The 16,556-nt window shown below is 45.0% G+C and overlaps 1 protein-coding gene across 1 annotated transcript in view; it reads right to left on the reverse strand.

Annotated features, from left to right (window-relative positions):
- The window catches only part of RAB4A (RAB4A, member RAS oncogene family), a 43,015-nt gene that overhangs the window by 5,419 nt on the left and 21,040 nt on the right, over positions 1-16,556 (reverse strand). The window contains exons 2-7 of the mRNA XM_074373211.1: positions 13,807-13,887; positions 11,429-11,543; positions 7,447-7,509; positions 5,778-5,932; positions 3,938-4,033; positions 99-233 (exon numbers count right to left, since the gene is read on the reverse strand). Of these exons, the coding sequence (XP_074229312.1) occupies positions 118-233; positions 3,938-4,033; positions 5,778-5,932; positions 7,447-7,509; positions 11,429-11,543; positions 13,807-13,887 (626 nt within the window). The 3' untranslated portion in view covers positions 99-117. The remainder of the gene's footprint in view (positions 1-98; positions 234-3,937; positions 4,034-5,777; positions 5,933-7,446; positions 7,510-11,428; positions 11,544-13,806; positions 13,888-16,556) is intronic.

Raw genomic sequence — 16,556 nt, forward strand, 5'->3', positions numbered from 1 at the left:
AAAGCAATGGCAACCCCCACGGTTAAAGCCGCAGAGCTCCAGGCGGTGACCAGAGCGCGAGGCCGGGGGCAGCAGGGACGCTGCGAGGTGGCACCTACCTGGCGCTCCCACGCTGCTTCAACAGCCGCACTCCTGAGCGCTCGGGGCCTGTGCGCGGCGTGGGGACCGAAGCTGCCTCAAGGCCGCATCTCCGTACTGGATACCTGAGCCCATTCGTTCTGGGTCCAGCTCACCTGAGGACCAAGCAAGTCTTTAGAAAAAGTTTTCATGTTTCTGTGAGCCCCAGAACACATTCAGTGAAAAAAGCAAAGTGCAGAACACTGCGTACAGACACCACAATTTTGCATAAAGAGGAAAAAAAATGTACACGTTTGCTTGTGAGGGCATAAACACATCTTTGGAAGGATACATACATAAAGAACTGATAATTATGGCTGACTTCAAGAAAGAGTTCTAGATGGCTTAGGGGACAGGAGACGGGGGAATGGAGGGTGAGTTTCACTGTATCCTCTTCTGTACTTTCTGAACTTGGAATTATGTGAACATATTATGTATACAAAGACTAATTTAAGAATTAAACCACAAAAATACCATTTTTCACTTATGAGACTGGTAGAAGCCAGAGTATGATAACAAACCCCGAAGGCATGGCTTCAGTGAAATAAACACCTTCATTCATTACCAGTGGGGCGATAAATTGCTATAGTCCTGATCGGAGGAATCTGACGGGCTCTACCTAGATTCCAAATGCTTATGTTCTTTGACTCAGCAATTCCATTTCTGGGAATTTACCCTACACACACAGTCACACGCAGGTGAAATGATACATAAAAAAGGTCATTTACTGCCATGTTGTTTGTGACACCAAAACACTGGCAACAACCCAAATGTCCAAAGCAGACTGCTTAAATACATTACGGCATTACACACAACTGAACAGTACACACACACCGTGTATATGTGTGTGTCAGCATGTATCTGTGGATGGAAGTCTCTGCATACTGAATTGTAATGATCGGTAGGTATAGTAAAGGCAGAATTTATAGTATGCTAACTTTTGTTTAAAAAACGGGGGAGAAAAAGCAATGGTTTTTGAATCATGTGAATATACTGCCTATTTAGAAATTTAAAATTAAAAAGTACTACTGAAGAATTCTAATTTATATTCTTACAGTTTTTCACCAGATGTCATTATGATTTTGATGACACCAGAAGAAAAAGATCTCGAACGTTTTGTGTGAGCTCACTTCCATGCATGATTTTCACAGATGCAATATTCAAGTAGGAAGGTCGTTCAAATGAAACCTCATGCTGAGCTTACTACTACTCAAGACCTTGCCAATTTTAATGATAACCATTTATGCTAGAGTCTTTAAAAATCAGTGTTGTACCAAGCTGAGTAGGTTTTTTATTGTTGTCTTCAGATCAAAAGAGCACAGAGGGATGCAGAGTCCCTCCTCCTGCAGAGACCAGCCCTCTGTCTGGGCCTTAGGCTCTCCCGGGTACCTCTCCCGGCCCCCGCTTCTGTCAGCCCCCCTCCCGCCCTTCCCTCCTTTCCCTGCCTCTCTCCTCTCCCAGCATCTTCATAACTTCTTCCCTTACTGGAACCTCTCAGTTTGAGTTAACCACCTGCACCCTCGTCCTCCAGGGCGGGGCCAACACTTCCTGCCTCCTCACCGCCTCCTTGCGCTCAGTTGCTCTCTGTCCTCTACCTTCATCTTTCTGCTGGCAAAGATGACCGGTGGCCTCCTCCTGCCCACCCCAAGGGATATTTTTCAGCTCAGGTCTTAGCTGATGAGACTTTATTGCATGTGGTAACGAACGATCCTTTGGCTCAAGTTCGGCTGAAGTGACACCCACCTTCCTGGCTGTTGTCACACATCTCTGACCTTTTCCATCCTTCTCTCCTTCATCCTCATTCTCCGGGGTCTCGCTCTGGGTCACCGCTCTTCTGTCTCCATTGCTCTCTGGGTGACCACATTCCTCCCAGAGTCTCAACTAGTCCCATGTATTGATGGCTCCCAAATGGGTACCGGCAGCCCGGAATTCTCCCCAAAGCTGACCAGACACCTCCACGTGTTTGTTCCAGTGAGATCACCAAGGGAACATGCCCCACACAGAACCACCTTTATTCCCTGGAACTGACTTATCCTCTGGCTTTGCCATCTCTTTACTGAGTTACTCAAATGTGACCTCAAGTGTGGCTCCTCCTCCCTTCCTGCCCCCACTTCTCTCTCCTCCCCAAGGTCAACTGCCCTGCTTTGCTGTTTACTGACCATCATGATGCCCCCGCCAAAATTCTTCCTAAATCCATCTGTATCTCTTCATCTCTACTTCCACATCCTTGTCAAGGCTTTCATCGGTCATCGGTTTTTGGAGTTCTCAAACACGCCCTCATCGGTACCCTGGCCATCAGCCCTGTTATTCCTTCAGTCTGTCCTTGACAGAACCGCCTACCACGATCAGTCTCCAGTCACACCCTGACCACATCACTCGCTGCCGACCACCCCTGCGGCTTCCCGCCCCCACAGCAGGGGCTCTCAGGCTTCGATGGACACCAGGATCAGTCACGTGAGGAAGCTTTTAAAGATGCTGATGCCTTGACCGTACGTCAGCCCAATTAACTCAGCATCTCGGAAGTGGGCCCTGGAATTCAGATTTTCATGCACCCCAGTGACTCAAGCGTTTGCCCAGGGTGGGGAGTCAGTCGCCCACAAGGTCGAGTTCCAGACCCCGGGTCACTATCACTGGCCTGGCTGCTGCCTCTCTCCGATCCTCCTTCCCACCATTCCCCGCCGGGTCCTTCTGTTCCTTCAACTTTTCTCCCAATCTCAACTCATGCTAGGCCCTCTGGGGTCTAACCCTCCTCCTCACCCCCTTGCCCGGCCCCTCCTCACACTTCAAAAGCCCGAGCTCAGTCACCACCTCCTTCCGGAAGCCCCTCCTGACACCATCTCCTGGACAGGCAGGTTCCCCGTCCTTGTGTGACCCCAGATCCCATGCACTGCTCAATTTTCGTATCAACCACACGGTATTAGAATTATCTTTTGATTGTTTCCCATGAAAGACAGTTTCTTGAGGGCAAGGATTGTGATTAAATTCATTTTTGTATCCCTGGACCTGATAAAGAATACGCATTCAGATATTTGAATGAATCAATTAAAAACTGAATGTCCACATACAATTTTGGTGATATTTAAATAAAAATCAGCTTTAATAAGTGACAACTACATATTATTTTGTCAGCTGCCTAAATCAGGGTTATTTCAAATTCATTTTTACTGAAGCAACAAATACAACAGTAATGAGACAGAGTACTACTGAGGTATGCTCGGTTAGCTTCAGAAATAAATTCTCGGTGGGGAGGGTGTATAGCTCAAGTGGTAGAGCGCATGCTCAGCACGCATGAGGTCCTGGGTTCAACCCCTAGTACCTCCTCCAAAAATAAGTAAACAAGTAAACTAACTACCTCCACCAAAGAAAAAAAAAATTCTCCACAATGCCCCATCCACAGCCAGCATCGTCATGCAATGTACCTGTAACTCACTTAACATCACACAGCTCACCCCCCCGCCATGACACACGACCACTGGCCCAGCGAAGCCAGCGAGGTGTTGCAAGCGCGGGGACAAAGGTCCAGTCTTCCTTAAGTGATGGATACAAAAAAGGCTGTGGTTCTAAAAGCAAACACAGCCTGACACCCTGAAGGCCCGCCCCCTGCATCAGTGGGACTGAGGAAGCCACTGGAAGAGAGGGGTGGGCTCTCCCCTCAGCCACGTGGACAAGACCTTCAAACCCATAACTGGCAAGTGTAGGTTGGCAGGTGTAGAGAGAACATTCTTTGACCAAATTGCTCCTGGAAATACTGAAAATGGATACTATTGAGCCAGGGAGTGAAAGATGCTGAAGAAAAGTTTATGAATGGAAAGTGTTTTACCTGATTCAATTTTGTTAAGTATTTTTCTGGCACATTGTACAAAGGCCTCTTCTACATTCTCCCCTGTGAGGGCACTTGTTTCCAAAAACATCAGCTCTAAAATTGACATCAAACAAAAGATGAAGCCATATTTAGAAGACAACCACAACTATTCAATTAATAACAGCCTGTTTAGTATTCTCCTGGAATAGCGGGCGAAATAGAATTATTACTTAAAACCATTATTTCTGCAAATATAAAATCAATAAATGTCAAAAATGTTTTTAAATATTAGAAGAATTCTAACTTTTCCCAAAAAGTAACCAGTATCTTGTGCCAGCACTTAAAGCTTTTGAAGAAACTAAGCAGGCAGCAACGCTGAGTAAGGAAGCAAGCTGGCTGAAACCGCCCAGGGGTCGATATGAAATAAACTAGCAACTTCCTTCTCCAATCACCTTCACGTCACCACAAATACAACCTACAGGAGCTCACACTCTGGGGGGACTACGTGGCCGTGTGACGTCCTCACAGTGAAGGAATGTTGTATGAACAAACGCTCTTCTGACCATCAGGTGGTCACTCACCCGGTACAAAGCCCACTCTCCTTGCTTTTGTGAGCAAACACAAGCTCCCTAGACGCTTGTTTCTTACTTGTAAAGATCAGGTTCATTTAAATGACAGATAAACTCCTTTTGAGCTTCAATATTCTAAGCTTGCATGCTTCTAAATAGCTTCTTTACAAACTCTTTTTTTTTAAATTTACTGGAGTACAGTCAGTTACAATGTGTCAATTTCTGGCATGCAGCACAAATGTCCCAGTCATGCATATATATACATGCATATATTCGTTTCCATATTCTTTTCCATTAAAGGTTATTACAAGATATTGAATATACTTTCTTGTGCTGCACAGAAGAAATTTGGTTTTTTAAAATCTGTTTTTATATATAATGGCTTACATTTGCAAATCTCAAACTCCCAAATTTATTCCTTCTCACCCCTTTTCCCCCAGTAACCATAAGATTGTTTACTATGTCTGTGAGTCTGTTTCTGTAAACTCATGTTTTTATCCCACGTGTTAATTTTCTTAGCAGAAAACCAGTTAATCTGTGAGAGTATAATTTGGCAGCCCGAGTCCAGTTAAAAATTGATATCAGGATATTTTTAGTTCTTGACTGGTTCTAAAGATTAAAGTAATTTTAAAATGTCTGAATTCTTACTCTGCTATCTATAAGCAACTATTAATTTTATGTATCACTCTAATGTATTCCATAGAGAAATTCAGACAAGTTTCAAAGGCAACTATAGCCAAATGACTTAAAATTAATGTAGTAAAATAAAGCCAGTAAGTCCAGTATTTCTTCTACTGCTTCCCTTTCTATTTAGATCTAGTATTTCACCAACTTAGCTTCAAATCACATTTTAAAAAGATGACATTGGGGGGAGGGTACAGCTTAGTGGCAAAGTGCATGTCTAGCATGCACAAGGTCCTGGGTTCGATTCCTAGTATCTCTGTTTAAAAAAATAAACAAAGAAATAAATATAAAATTACCTTCCCCATTCAAAAAAAATTAAAAAAGAAAGATGACACCATCTGATTAAGGCCTTTGAAAATTACTGTGATAAATTTCACTTGAAACCAAGACCTGTAACATTCAGAAATCCTAGACTGAAAAGTCATTGCAGAACACTAAGACATCTGCTTTTATCATTATAGTAACTTTTGTAGGCAGAATGCAATACAGCGAAAATATACTAAATAAGTCTAAATTTACAGTAAGAACAAGAGGAAGTTCCACATTTCCTAAATATAGTTTCATCTTAAAACTCCAGTAGAGGTAACAGGTGAGAGGTCACTTGCCGTTCTCTTGAGCAAATCTGGAGGCTTCCAAGAAAGTGACTTCCCGATCGGCGTCCAGGTCCTTCTTGTTCCCACAGAGGATGATCACGATGTTCTGACTCGCTAGCATTCTGGCATCTGTTAACCAATTAGTAAGCGCATTGTAGGTTTCTCGGCTGCGTAATATAAGATTGTGGAAATAGTACATGTATTTTATAAAGCTAGCAACTCTTTCCAGGCACTCACACTACTCACACCACTTTCAAACACGTGGGGCGACGCCAGCAACCTTGAAGGGAACTCAGACAACCTGAATGCCCCGAGCGTGCTCCACACCCACACCGTTTGTTTCACTTTGTTTCCAGGAGAATGAGACGGGGAGTCTGACAGCTTGCGGTCTGTTGTTTGCCCAGCCGGGGTACAAAAGGAAACAGAAGTTGCTCCCTTCATTTTACAGTATTTATGGAGCTCTCAGTACATGCAAGGTGATGAGGGACACCTGAGAGCTCGCCTCTGCCACTCAGTGAATCCCTGCAACCTGCTGGTACCTTGTTTCCCAGGAAGTTATCACCTGGATTCTTGGTAAGGGACTCTATGGCATAGATTCTCATTATCTCCCTTTTCTCTGAGACTCCCAAGGCCCAAAGAAACTAAGTTGCCCAAAGTCACACGTTGGGCCAGTGGCAGAGCCAGGATTTGACCAGGTCCGTCCGCCTTCAGGACCGTTCTCGGCCCTCATCTATCTAGGGCCAGTTTCCTCTGCTGGCACACTCTGACGGGGCGGCCTCACACGCGGGCAGGCAGAGCCCCTCACCCCCAGGCAAGGGCGGCAGGGCTGCCCGCCTCCTCGCCAGAGCCCCTCATTCTGAATACAGGCCGGGTGTGCAACAGACACCCTCTCACAAGCGTCTTCCCAGAAGGAGCCCCCAGATGACACAGTTCAGTTGACGTTTCAGAGGTGGTGCTGGCGAACAATGAGATCAGCACAGACTGATGGGATTCCTTCGAGGACGGGGACCTTCTATGACCTGCACTGTCCAATACAGCGGCCACCAGCCGCAGGTGACTTCTGAGCACTGGGAATGGGGCAAGTGAGACCAGGCAGCTGAAAATTTAATTTAATTTAATTTGCGATAGCTGCGGTGATGGCTACACACAGGACAGTGCACTCAGATCCTTCTGCGTGCCAAGAGCTTTATACTAACCAACTTGACCGCCCAGCAGTCTCACGAGTCTCACACGATCATCATTACTCCACAGACAAGGAAGCTCAAGTCCAGTCAGAGTGCCCTGTCTGAGGACGCCACACAGTGACCAGACGTGACCTAGAGCCTGTGCTTGATGGACGGCAATTACTTCTAATGATTTACCACAAAGGAAAACTCTAAGTTCTTTTGTTTGTTCTTTGGGGTTTTTTTGCAAGCCTTCAGTGTCAAAACATCATGTTAAGAAACACAGTGAAACACCATGGATGCTTCATCTAAAACCTTGGGGACATCCTTCTTTACGTGGTAAAGTAGTGGCGGGTCCAAGAACCTCCAAGACTCCCCGTGAAAGGGCTGTGGGGCTCTGGACCCCCAGCCATGCCCGCCGCCCCCCCCCCCCCCCCACTGCTGATGCACAAAGCATCCCCTGCAGGGAGGCGCGGACCCAGGGAGCAGAGGCGGCGCCTCTTCCGGGGGCTTGTTACCTGGTGATGTCGTAGACAAGGAGGGCCCCCGCTGCACCTCTGTAGTAACTCCTCGTCACAGACCTGGAAGAGTTACACGCTTTTACTTTCAACCAGCCAGAGCCTGGACTCCTGAGCACCATCCGCTCATATGAAAGCACCTGTTTTTGCCTTGAAAACCACAATACAGGGGCAGACGTTGCTTTCAGAGGAATGATTCAGGGTCACCTGAAAGTATGCATGATGAGCTATTCCACCTGAAATCGTGTCACAGAAATGGCAGGGAGGTGGGGACGTCCAGCTGGGACAAGTATGATATTCCCTAAAGGGTGGATGAAGCTCTTCCGCAGAGCCAAGGGCATCTTTGAGAACTTACAGGGCGGGCAGAGAGGGAGCCCTCTCAGAAGCTGAGTGGGCCCTGGGTGCTCGGCAGTCCCCCTCTGCTGGCGCGGGGGTCCTGTGTCTTCCCCCCGGGGAGAGGGGACCTCTTCCCGGACTCCACAGCCGCGCTGCCCTGCATGACCTTCCTCTCGCCCCTCACCTGTTTCTACAGTGCCCAAATGTATCTTGTCCGGGTCCACAATTTCCAGGATTTTTCTTTCAGTAACACATTTTCTCCCCTGCAGCACGAATCCCTCCCTGGTTCATTACATTTTTCCCACTAGCAAAATCAAATTTGCTCCGGCACCTCCCATCTTAAAGAACAAAGTAGGAGGCTTGATCCCCCGCTACTGTTCCATCGCTTTCTCTTTCTGACACCCAACCTTCCCCAGAGCTGCCTGACCAGTGCCCCTCCCTTCCTATTCCCCCCACCGCCGCCCTGCCTTGCCGCTCCTCCCACACAGCTGGTCCAGGTCACGCAGCTCTGTGGGTCCAGACCCAGTGCACCTGTCTGCCCCGCTCCGCTGCTGCAGCCCCCTCTCTCCCGGCCTCCTCCTCTCTCACCAGCTACGCTGAATCATTCCTCTGAATCTGCCCTGTTGGTACCAGAGTTCCTTCCCCAGGGCTGGGCTCTGGCTCTCTTATCTACCAACAGTCCTGACTCAGATTTAATCCTCAGCTCAGACTACATCTGTAAGATCCAACCGCTGCTACCCCAGCATCTCCATGTGACCACATGATGAACATCTGTAAGAGAGAACCCTGGTTCCCAGCCTTCAGGTCCCTCCTGGCGGGGGGTGGGGTGAGGGGTGAGGAGGTCCCACCATCCACTCTGTTTATAATCTGTTTATAATCTCTGCTCGGAGCCTCCACGCCTCTTCATGCCCATCTCTATACTGAGTCCATCAGGTCCTGACCTGTCTCACCAACTGTTCACGCCCCACAATGTACATGTCTCTCCATCCTCACCAGCACTGTCCTAATCCACGCCACCAGCTCTCTGCCTGGACCCCTGCAGGCTCCTACAGCTGGTGTCCCCGCTGTCACTTGCGACCTCCAGAGCAACAAAAGTCCTCCTCAAGGTCTACAAGGCTCCTGTGCTCCGGAATGGGGCAATGGTCAGTGACTCAACCGCTTTAATCGATCATGTCTGCAGTCCGAAACCTCCGTAAGAGGCCCTAGGCAGTGGGGCTCAGACAGCTTCCGAGTTCGTGAGCACATGGCGGTGTGGAGAGGGCGGGGAGCCCAGCGCTGGGTCCCCACACCCATGCCGTCTGCACCTCTTCCATTTGGCCATTTGTGACTTGCACCCTTTATAATAGACTGGTAACATCGAATGCGGTGCTTTCCTGAGCTCTGTGAGTCGTTCCAGTGAATTTGGGAGCCTGGGGGCAGGGCCATGGAAGCCCTGAATTCACTGACTGCTGGGCAGACGCGAGAGTGACCGGTGTGTGCAGGGCGGACAGTCGGGGGCCTGAGCCCTGAACCTGCGGCGTCTGGTGCTCACTCCGGGTACCGTCAGCATCGAAGTGGGCTGTCGGTCACAGAGTGGTGTGGAAAAAGGCCACTCACCTGGGGTCAGATAAGAGGCACCACCATCAACTACACTTCAACAAAAAGGTAAAAAAAAAAAAAAGAAAAAAAAAGAAAAACAGGCACCAAAGAAACAAACAGTGCCTACCTCTGGGGAAAAAGAAAACCGTGGAACTTACAGAAAACAAACAGAATTGCTCATTATTCTTTGATATTTTGAAAAGGGCAGCTATTTTTAAATTTACTTTTTAGCCCTTAAATTTCCCAGGCTCGAAGCGTTCCCCCGTCTCCTTACAGACGCTACCGCAGAGGGCAGAGCAGCGGGGTGAGGGGGGCCAGCTGTCAGCTCTCCCCTAGGGAGCCCCCGGGGGCAGGTCTTTTCCACATGTAGTAGGAGGCAACTCTTTTCTATTTTAGCTCCAGCTCCCAGAGAAGAAGCATCAGAGAGGCACCGGCCTGTGGCGCCTGCCCCTGCTGCCTCCCCGTCCTGCAGGGCCGGGTCCCAGGGCTGCTTTCTCCCTCTCTGGCTTTCTCCCCTGTGTTGGTGAGGTGTGGCTTCCTGAAGTTTCTAAGAAAGAATACAACAATTCTCTCCCGTTCTTGCATAACTGAAGATATTCTGATTCTTCTTCTCACACCTAATGGATAGTTTGGCCAAGTTTCCAATTTTAGGCTGGAAAAAAATTTTTTCACGTTGAGGTTTGAAGGTGATGCTTCCATTATCTTCTAGCTTCCAAATGCTGCTGTTGAACAGTCCATGCCTGATCCTTTATTGGGATTGTTTTGGCCTCTTGGAGTCTTTCCGTATCTTCGCTTCATCCATAATGCTCTGAAATTTTACATGGCACACCCCTGTCTGGAATTTCTCCCATTCATCTGTATTTGGTGCAAGGTGGGCCAATAAATGTGGAATCTCATTCCTTCAGTGGAAAATTTTCTTTAATTGTTTCTTTTAGTGTTTCCTCTGTTTTCCCTTCTTTGGGAATGCCTAATTAGTCAGGCATTGGACCTCCTGAATTAGTTCTGGATGATTCTTTGTTGTTTCCTCCCCTTCCCATCTCAAGTTTGCTGTTTAACTTTCAGGAAGATCATTACTCTACTTAATATATTATTTGATCGCTCTTTTGTAGTTTTAGTTTTCTCCTATTCCCTGGAAGTTTCTATTTTCTTTATTTTGGGCTCTTTCTTTTATTTTAAAAACTTCCTTCAAGTGTCTGGTGATCCTTGGTTGATCAATTATATTCAAGAACAAGGAATTATAAAAGTCTTAAAAAAACCCCCACCCCTTTATGTGTGGGCTGGAGGCTTTACCGTGAAATGGCTAGACAGAGATTGGGCTATTCCACTGGGGAAACCAAAATATTAGCATCCTTAAGCCTTTCCTTTGGGGCTATTCATCTTTCTGCAGAGAATATATACCTGACTTTAAATGAAATGCCTGCACTGGGATTAAATTTTATTTAACTGAATTTTGAAATTGTGACTATCTGTTCTGCTTGACTTTGGGTATCTGTTCAAAAAGCACAACTGAAATATTAATCTACTTTCTTGCTTTAGTACTTACAGAATATTAAACCTGTAACCTTATCCGCAGTGATCTGGGGCCATCATTGCAAACATCGATGGTGACTATAGTGCAATGAAAGTGTTGAGGAGAGAAGAGAGAATATTTTGTGGAATGTTTTAATGTAAAACAAAACCAGCCCCCAAAGAAGTTTTAAAAAATTCTCCTTTTAAAGTAAAATGCAGAGAAGAATTGTTTGTGCTACTATTTTGCTTTGATTTGAATCTAAAAGTACAGTGTGGAACAGGCAACGCCACACCCTCCTAATGCACTCACTAGTCTCGAAGAATAAATTAGCCTCCAAATTAGGGCGCATTCACTTGGAAGAGGTTCTAATGCATTCTTTCATAAATCAGTGCTGCATGGAGAAAAACTGACTTCTAGCTTGTCTTATAGCTTCCAGAGGCAAAATTTCTAAAATCTAGGGGAGGGAGTTGGGGAGGACTATATATATATTAGGAGAATATAACTGATTATTTCAAACCCAATTTTCAAATATTTTTCTTAATTTAGAGAAAAAGCTACCTGAATCGTTCTTGGCCGGCTGTGTCCCATATCTGTAACTTGACATATTTACCACCAACGTTTATTATCTTTGAACCAAATTCCACTCCTATTGTATGATTTGAGTCATCTTTGACTGAAAAAGAGAAAGAAATTTCATTTTAGAACACTAAGGAAACAGGCTCAGATTTAAACGAGTAACATTAAAATCAAGAGTTAAGTCAATGGAAAATGCAATTTACTTCAGCCATTCATTTCTCCAACAGTCAGATGATAACAGGTACTTGTTCTTTTAAAGAGAGCACATACAATCCCTGTTCTTAAAGAGACAATAAAAGCTTTCCTCAAAAATCCTAAACAAACCATGTATTTTAAAGCCGGGGCTTGGACGAGGCCACACCACAGGAGATGGTGTCTCCCCGTCCACTGTTAAGGTTCTCATGAATGGCGGCTGCACGGAAGCCTGGGCACCACGTGGAGGCCTCACCACCCAGGGGCAGACCTGCAACTTGGCCAGTAATGGTTTTAACTATTCCGCCAAATCTCCTAAAGAAATAAAAGTAAAGGGAAGGAAAGGCACTGAAGCCCAAGAAAGAAACAAAGAAACTTAATGGACATCAAAGATTAAGGGGAAACGAGGAAAAGATAGTGTGAAAAACAAAACAAACAAACCCAAAAAACAAAAACTCTATGCATCTACAGCTGCTGGGATTTCATGAATTTTAGCACTGCGTGGCGCTAATCTGGAATGAATCCTCTGGAGAAATCAATACTGTTTGAATGGGCAGGGCGGCGGGCGAAGTAGCCTGCTAAACTCAACTGGAATAAGCCGTCTATAAAAGAAAATTTCTGTGATGGATATCGTGGGCATATGGTCCACTAGCTGGCTTATATTTTATAACCACAGGATAAAATTTAATTGTACCAGAAGTCAGGAATGCCACTTGACAGCTATGTTTATTGCTGCCTGGGAGCGTGGGGGTTGGGGAGGGGAACAGGGACCCCAGCAGCCTGTCTCACGCCTGGACAGTGCAGAACTGGACATCCTGCTAGACCGAGCCACTGCGCACACCTTGGAGTAAAAGCCTTCAGAGGGCCATAACCGAAGGCCAAGGGCATCCTGACTAGGTCATGGCTACACGAGAGATAAAGTGAAACCTTGTGACAACATTACTGTGACAGTGAGGAGTGACAGGGAGGGCGACCAAGGGGGAGATCCCCACAGAGGAGGGGGAGAGCAGCAGGCTGGGCGCTTGGTCCACTGTTGTCCGGATGCTCGCTTCTGAGACGGAGCAAGGAAAAGCCTTGGTAACTGGCAAAGAAGCCTGGACCGCCCGGTGAGTGAAGACGTGTTCAATTCAGTAAGGACTGGCTCCGTGACTGAGCCATGCTGGGTCCGTGTCGCTATACAGAGGTTCCAGCAAGCTCTTGGCTGATGAAAATGCAATGAGCAAAATGCACTTCTAGAATTTTATTCTTCAAGCTCTTTTCCAAGACACACTATGCTGCCTCTTTTCCCATTTTACCTACCACCTGACGTATCTCATACATATTTAAGATGCACTTCATTTTTTAAAAAATTTAAAAAAATTTTGGGGGCAGGGCAGAGGTAGTTAGGTTTACTTATTTATTTATTTTTGGACGAGGTACTGGGGATTGATCCCAGGACCCTGCAAATGCTAAGCATGTGCCCTGCCGTTTGAGCTATACCCTCCCCCCGAGATGCACTTCATTAAATGAAATTAATTCTGTTTCCGTTCCTTCATCTGACTACCAAACAGACAGGCCATTCTCCACAATTCTTTCCATTATTATAAAAGCACTACTTATTTTAAGGGCCTTTCAAACCTACCACCTTTTACAATAGTTTGGAATACAAAATTCAATCCCCTTTACCAAGAGTGTGAGTCAGTTGCAAAAGTTATTTCCTCTGGTCAAAATGTCTGGGTTTGAGTCTCACCAATTATGAGGTCACCATGAAGAGGTACACACTCACTTCTCTGAACCTCTGTTTCTTTACTTGCAAAATAGAACTGAAGATTACAACTGCCTTAATGACAACACAAGGCTGCCGAGGACAGATGTTATTTCATTCAAAATGCACAACGAGCCTGCTGGGAAATGAAATTCCACATTATCCCACTGTATTTCAGTATCTGGAAAATGTACAGACGGTACACTACGTAATGAACTATGAACCATTATAAGGCTGAACTGCTAAATAAAAATCAGATTACTAAAAGTTTAATAACAGACTTTAAATGTCATTTAAAAATATTTTTAAACTACGAGTTTTTTCCTGAAAAAACTATTCATAAGTCCAGCTGTAAACAAATCCGAGCAGGAGTGTGCTCTCAGAAGGAGACGTGTGTGAACACAGACCACATGGCATCACTTACATTTTTTTTCAATAAACTGGTGAAGCAAGCAAGACTTGCCGGTTCCTGCATTGCCAATAACCAAGAATTTAAACAAAAAATCTGAAAGACAAAAAGAGATTGTGAAAAGCAACTTTAAAACAGGTGCTATGAATTTATTCTTACGCTACAATCATAAAAATTTAATGAAATATTAGTTGCTAATATAACAGAAAAAAAAGAGGTAACAGTATTTTGTGAAAACGGCAATAAACACATTGACTTACCTTCCCACCTTTTCTGTATCTGGCTTGCGTGCTAACTCAGCGCCATTTCAAACTGGGGACAATTTGTTTTGATATTAAAAGTTGGAAAACTTCTTATAATGACTAAAATCTGTCTCTCTGCTACACTATTCAAAAAAAATACACACACACAATGACGAGCGAAAGTCGCCTAGAAATTTCAAGTGTTTTCTGTACAAAAGAAAAAACCTGGTAGACTTTGAGGCTTTGAGAAGTCGCTTTCCTTTTTTTTTTTTTTTTTTTTTTTTTTTTTTAAAAAAACAATAGGTGTCAGTTTTCCCCGTACTTGCAGACTTCTGTGGCCTTGCCTCTGTCCCCTCATCTGTGACCTGTGGGAAGGCTGGCTTAAGCCCAGCTGGGGTCGGTATTCCACGTGAGAAGTCTGCCTCATTCAGTGTAGATAAAGCTCTTCATTTCTTCTTTACATGTTGGAATTTATTTATTTATTTTTATTATTTTATTTTGGGGGGGCAGGGAGGGAGGCAATTAGGTTTATTCATTTACTTATTTTTAGAGGAGGTACTAGGGACTGACCCCAGGCCCTCCTGCACGCTAAGCATGTGCTTTACCACTTGAGCTACACCCTCCCCCACTTGGAATACATTTAATTTGGGATCCTACTTTCTATAACCGGAAAAAGAGGCTTTCCAGCACGGAGTCTGTAAATTAGAGTGATGTAGCATTAGGAGCCTCATACGGCCCTGGAGATTCATTTTTGCTTTTTATTAGGAAAGAACTCTCGTTCTGCTCAGTCCAGGCCCTGCAGAGCACCCACCCCGTCTCCCACGATCACCCTTTGATCCTGACCCACCACTGCTCACCCCTGGCTGCCAGGCTCATCCCCTGGCCCTGCAGGCCCTGCTCCACATTCCTGGTTCCCTTGTGTGCACCCCTGCAGGTGTCACCTCTGCACTCCTGTGTCCAGCCCAGACCAAGCACTGCTGGCCCTGGCTCCTTCCAGTTAAGCCCAAATAGTCTATTTCTTTGCCGGTGCCTGGGCTAGCCCTGTTTCCTAAGAACTACATTCATATCACTCCAAGATTAAGCTGTCAGCCTCTCATGATTTTCAAATGGTTGTAGGCAATTAAACTTATAGGGCAGTGCTATTAGAATTGTCAGCATTTAAAAATATCAAGTTTTATGCTTCCCACTGCCCGTTTTAAAAGCAAGCCTATCAGTGTTCATAACAGTATTACTCACGGTAGCCAAAAGATGGAACCAACTCAAATATCCATTGATGGATAGATGGATAAACAAAATATAGTATATACATACATTGGGATATTATTCAACATTAAAAAGGAAGGACTTTCTGGCACATGCTACAACATGGATAAACTCTGAGAAAATTGTGCTAAGTGAAATAAGCCAGGCACAAAAGGACAAATACCAGAAGATTCCACTTCCAGGACATGAGGTACTCAGAGTCATCAAACTCATAGGGACAGAAAGTAGAAGGGTGATTGTTGGGGAGGGGATGGGGGAGAGGAAATGGAGAGTTTGCATTCAGTAGATACGAAAGATGAGAAAGTTCTGGAGATGGATGGTGGTGGTAATGGTTGTACAACAATGTGAATGTACTTAATGCCACTGAACTGTAGAGTTAAAAAGGGTTAAAATGGCAGATCTTATGTAATGTATGTTTCACTACACACACAAAATAAAATGTGCCAAGTCTAATTATTTTCATCAAACAGCTTTTACAAACCAAGAAATTGAAGGGAAGCTGGTTAAGATGGTCAGGTTAAAATGGAAATATTGGAATTTCTCACTCTGGTTCCATATCTCCTTCTATTTAAGAAATAAAGCCCCAAACATTACATAAAAAAAGATGAAAATCAGAGGTTGAACCAAGATGGCAGTGTAGAGAGACTCATAGCTCACCATCTCCCATGAATACACCAAGAATTACATCTATAAACCAACTGAATCACACAGATGCCTACTGAACTGTGGCACAGTGTCTCTCGCTTTGAAGTACAGGAGGATTCTCACAAAATCCAATAAACAACAAGTTTATATGGTATAGCACAGGGAACTATATTCAATACCTTGCAGTAACTTACGGTGAATATATGCAAATGAATATATGTATGTTCCTATATGACTGAAGCATTGTGCTGTACACTAGAAATTGACAACATTGTAAACTGACTATACTTCAATCAATATATATATATAATATATAAAATATATATATAATATATAAAAGAAAGATGAAAATCAGGTGAAGATGCTGTCACTATGTAGGCAAAAGTAAGCCTTGAGAGAAAAAATTATTTGTGTACACAAATTGGAATGTTTCTTATGTGCCCACGTGAAGGAAGGAGTAGTGAGCTGAACTGCAACTCTCTTCAGGGCTCAGCCGGAAGTGAAAGGACAGGCTGGGGAAAAATCCTCTCCCCAGCGCAGGAAGACAAGGAGCCCTCTCTGACTCTGCCTGGCCTCTCAGCAAAAAAACATTCCACTTTGAAGGTTTATCATGTG

This window comes from Camelus bactrianus, chromosome 11 (assembly GCF_048773025.1).
Source record: "Camelus bactrianus isolate YW-2024 breed Bactrian camel chromosome 11, ASM4877302v1, whole genome shotgun sequence".
NCBI classification, from domain to species: domain Eukaryota; kingdom Metazoa; phylum Chordata; class Mammalia; order Artiodactyla; family Camelidae; genus Camelus; species Camelus bactrianus.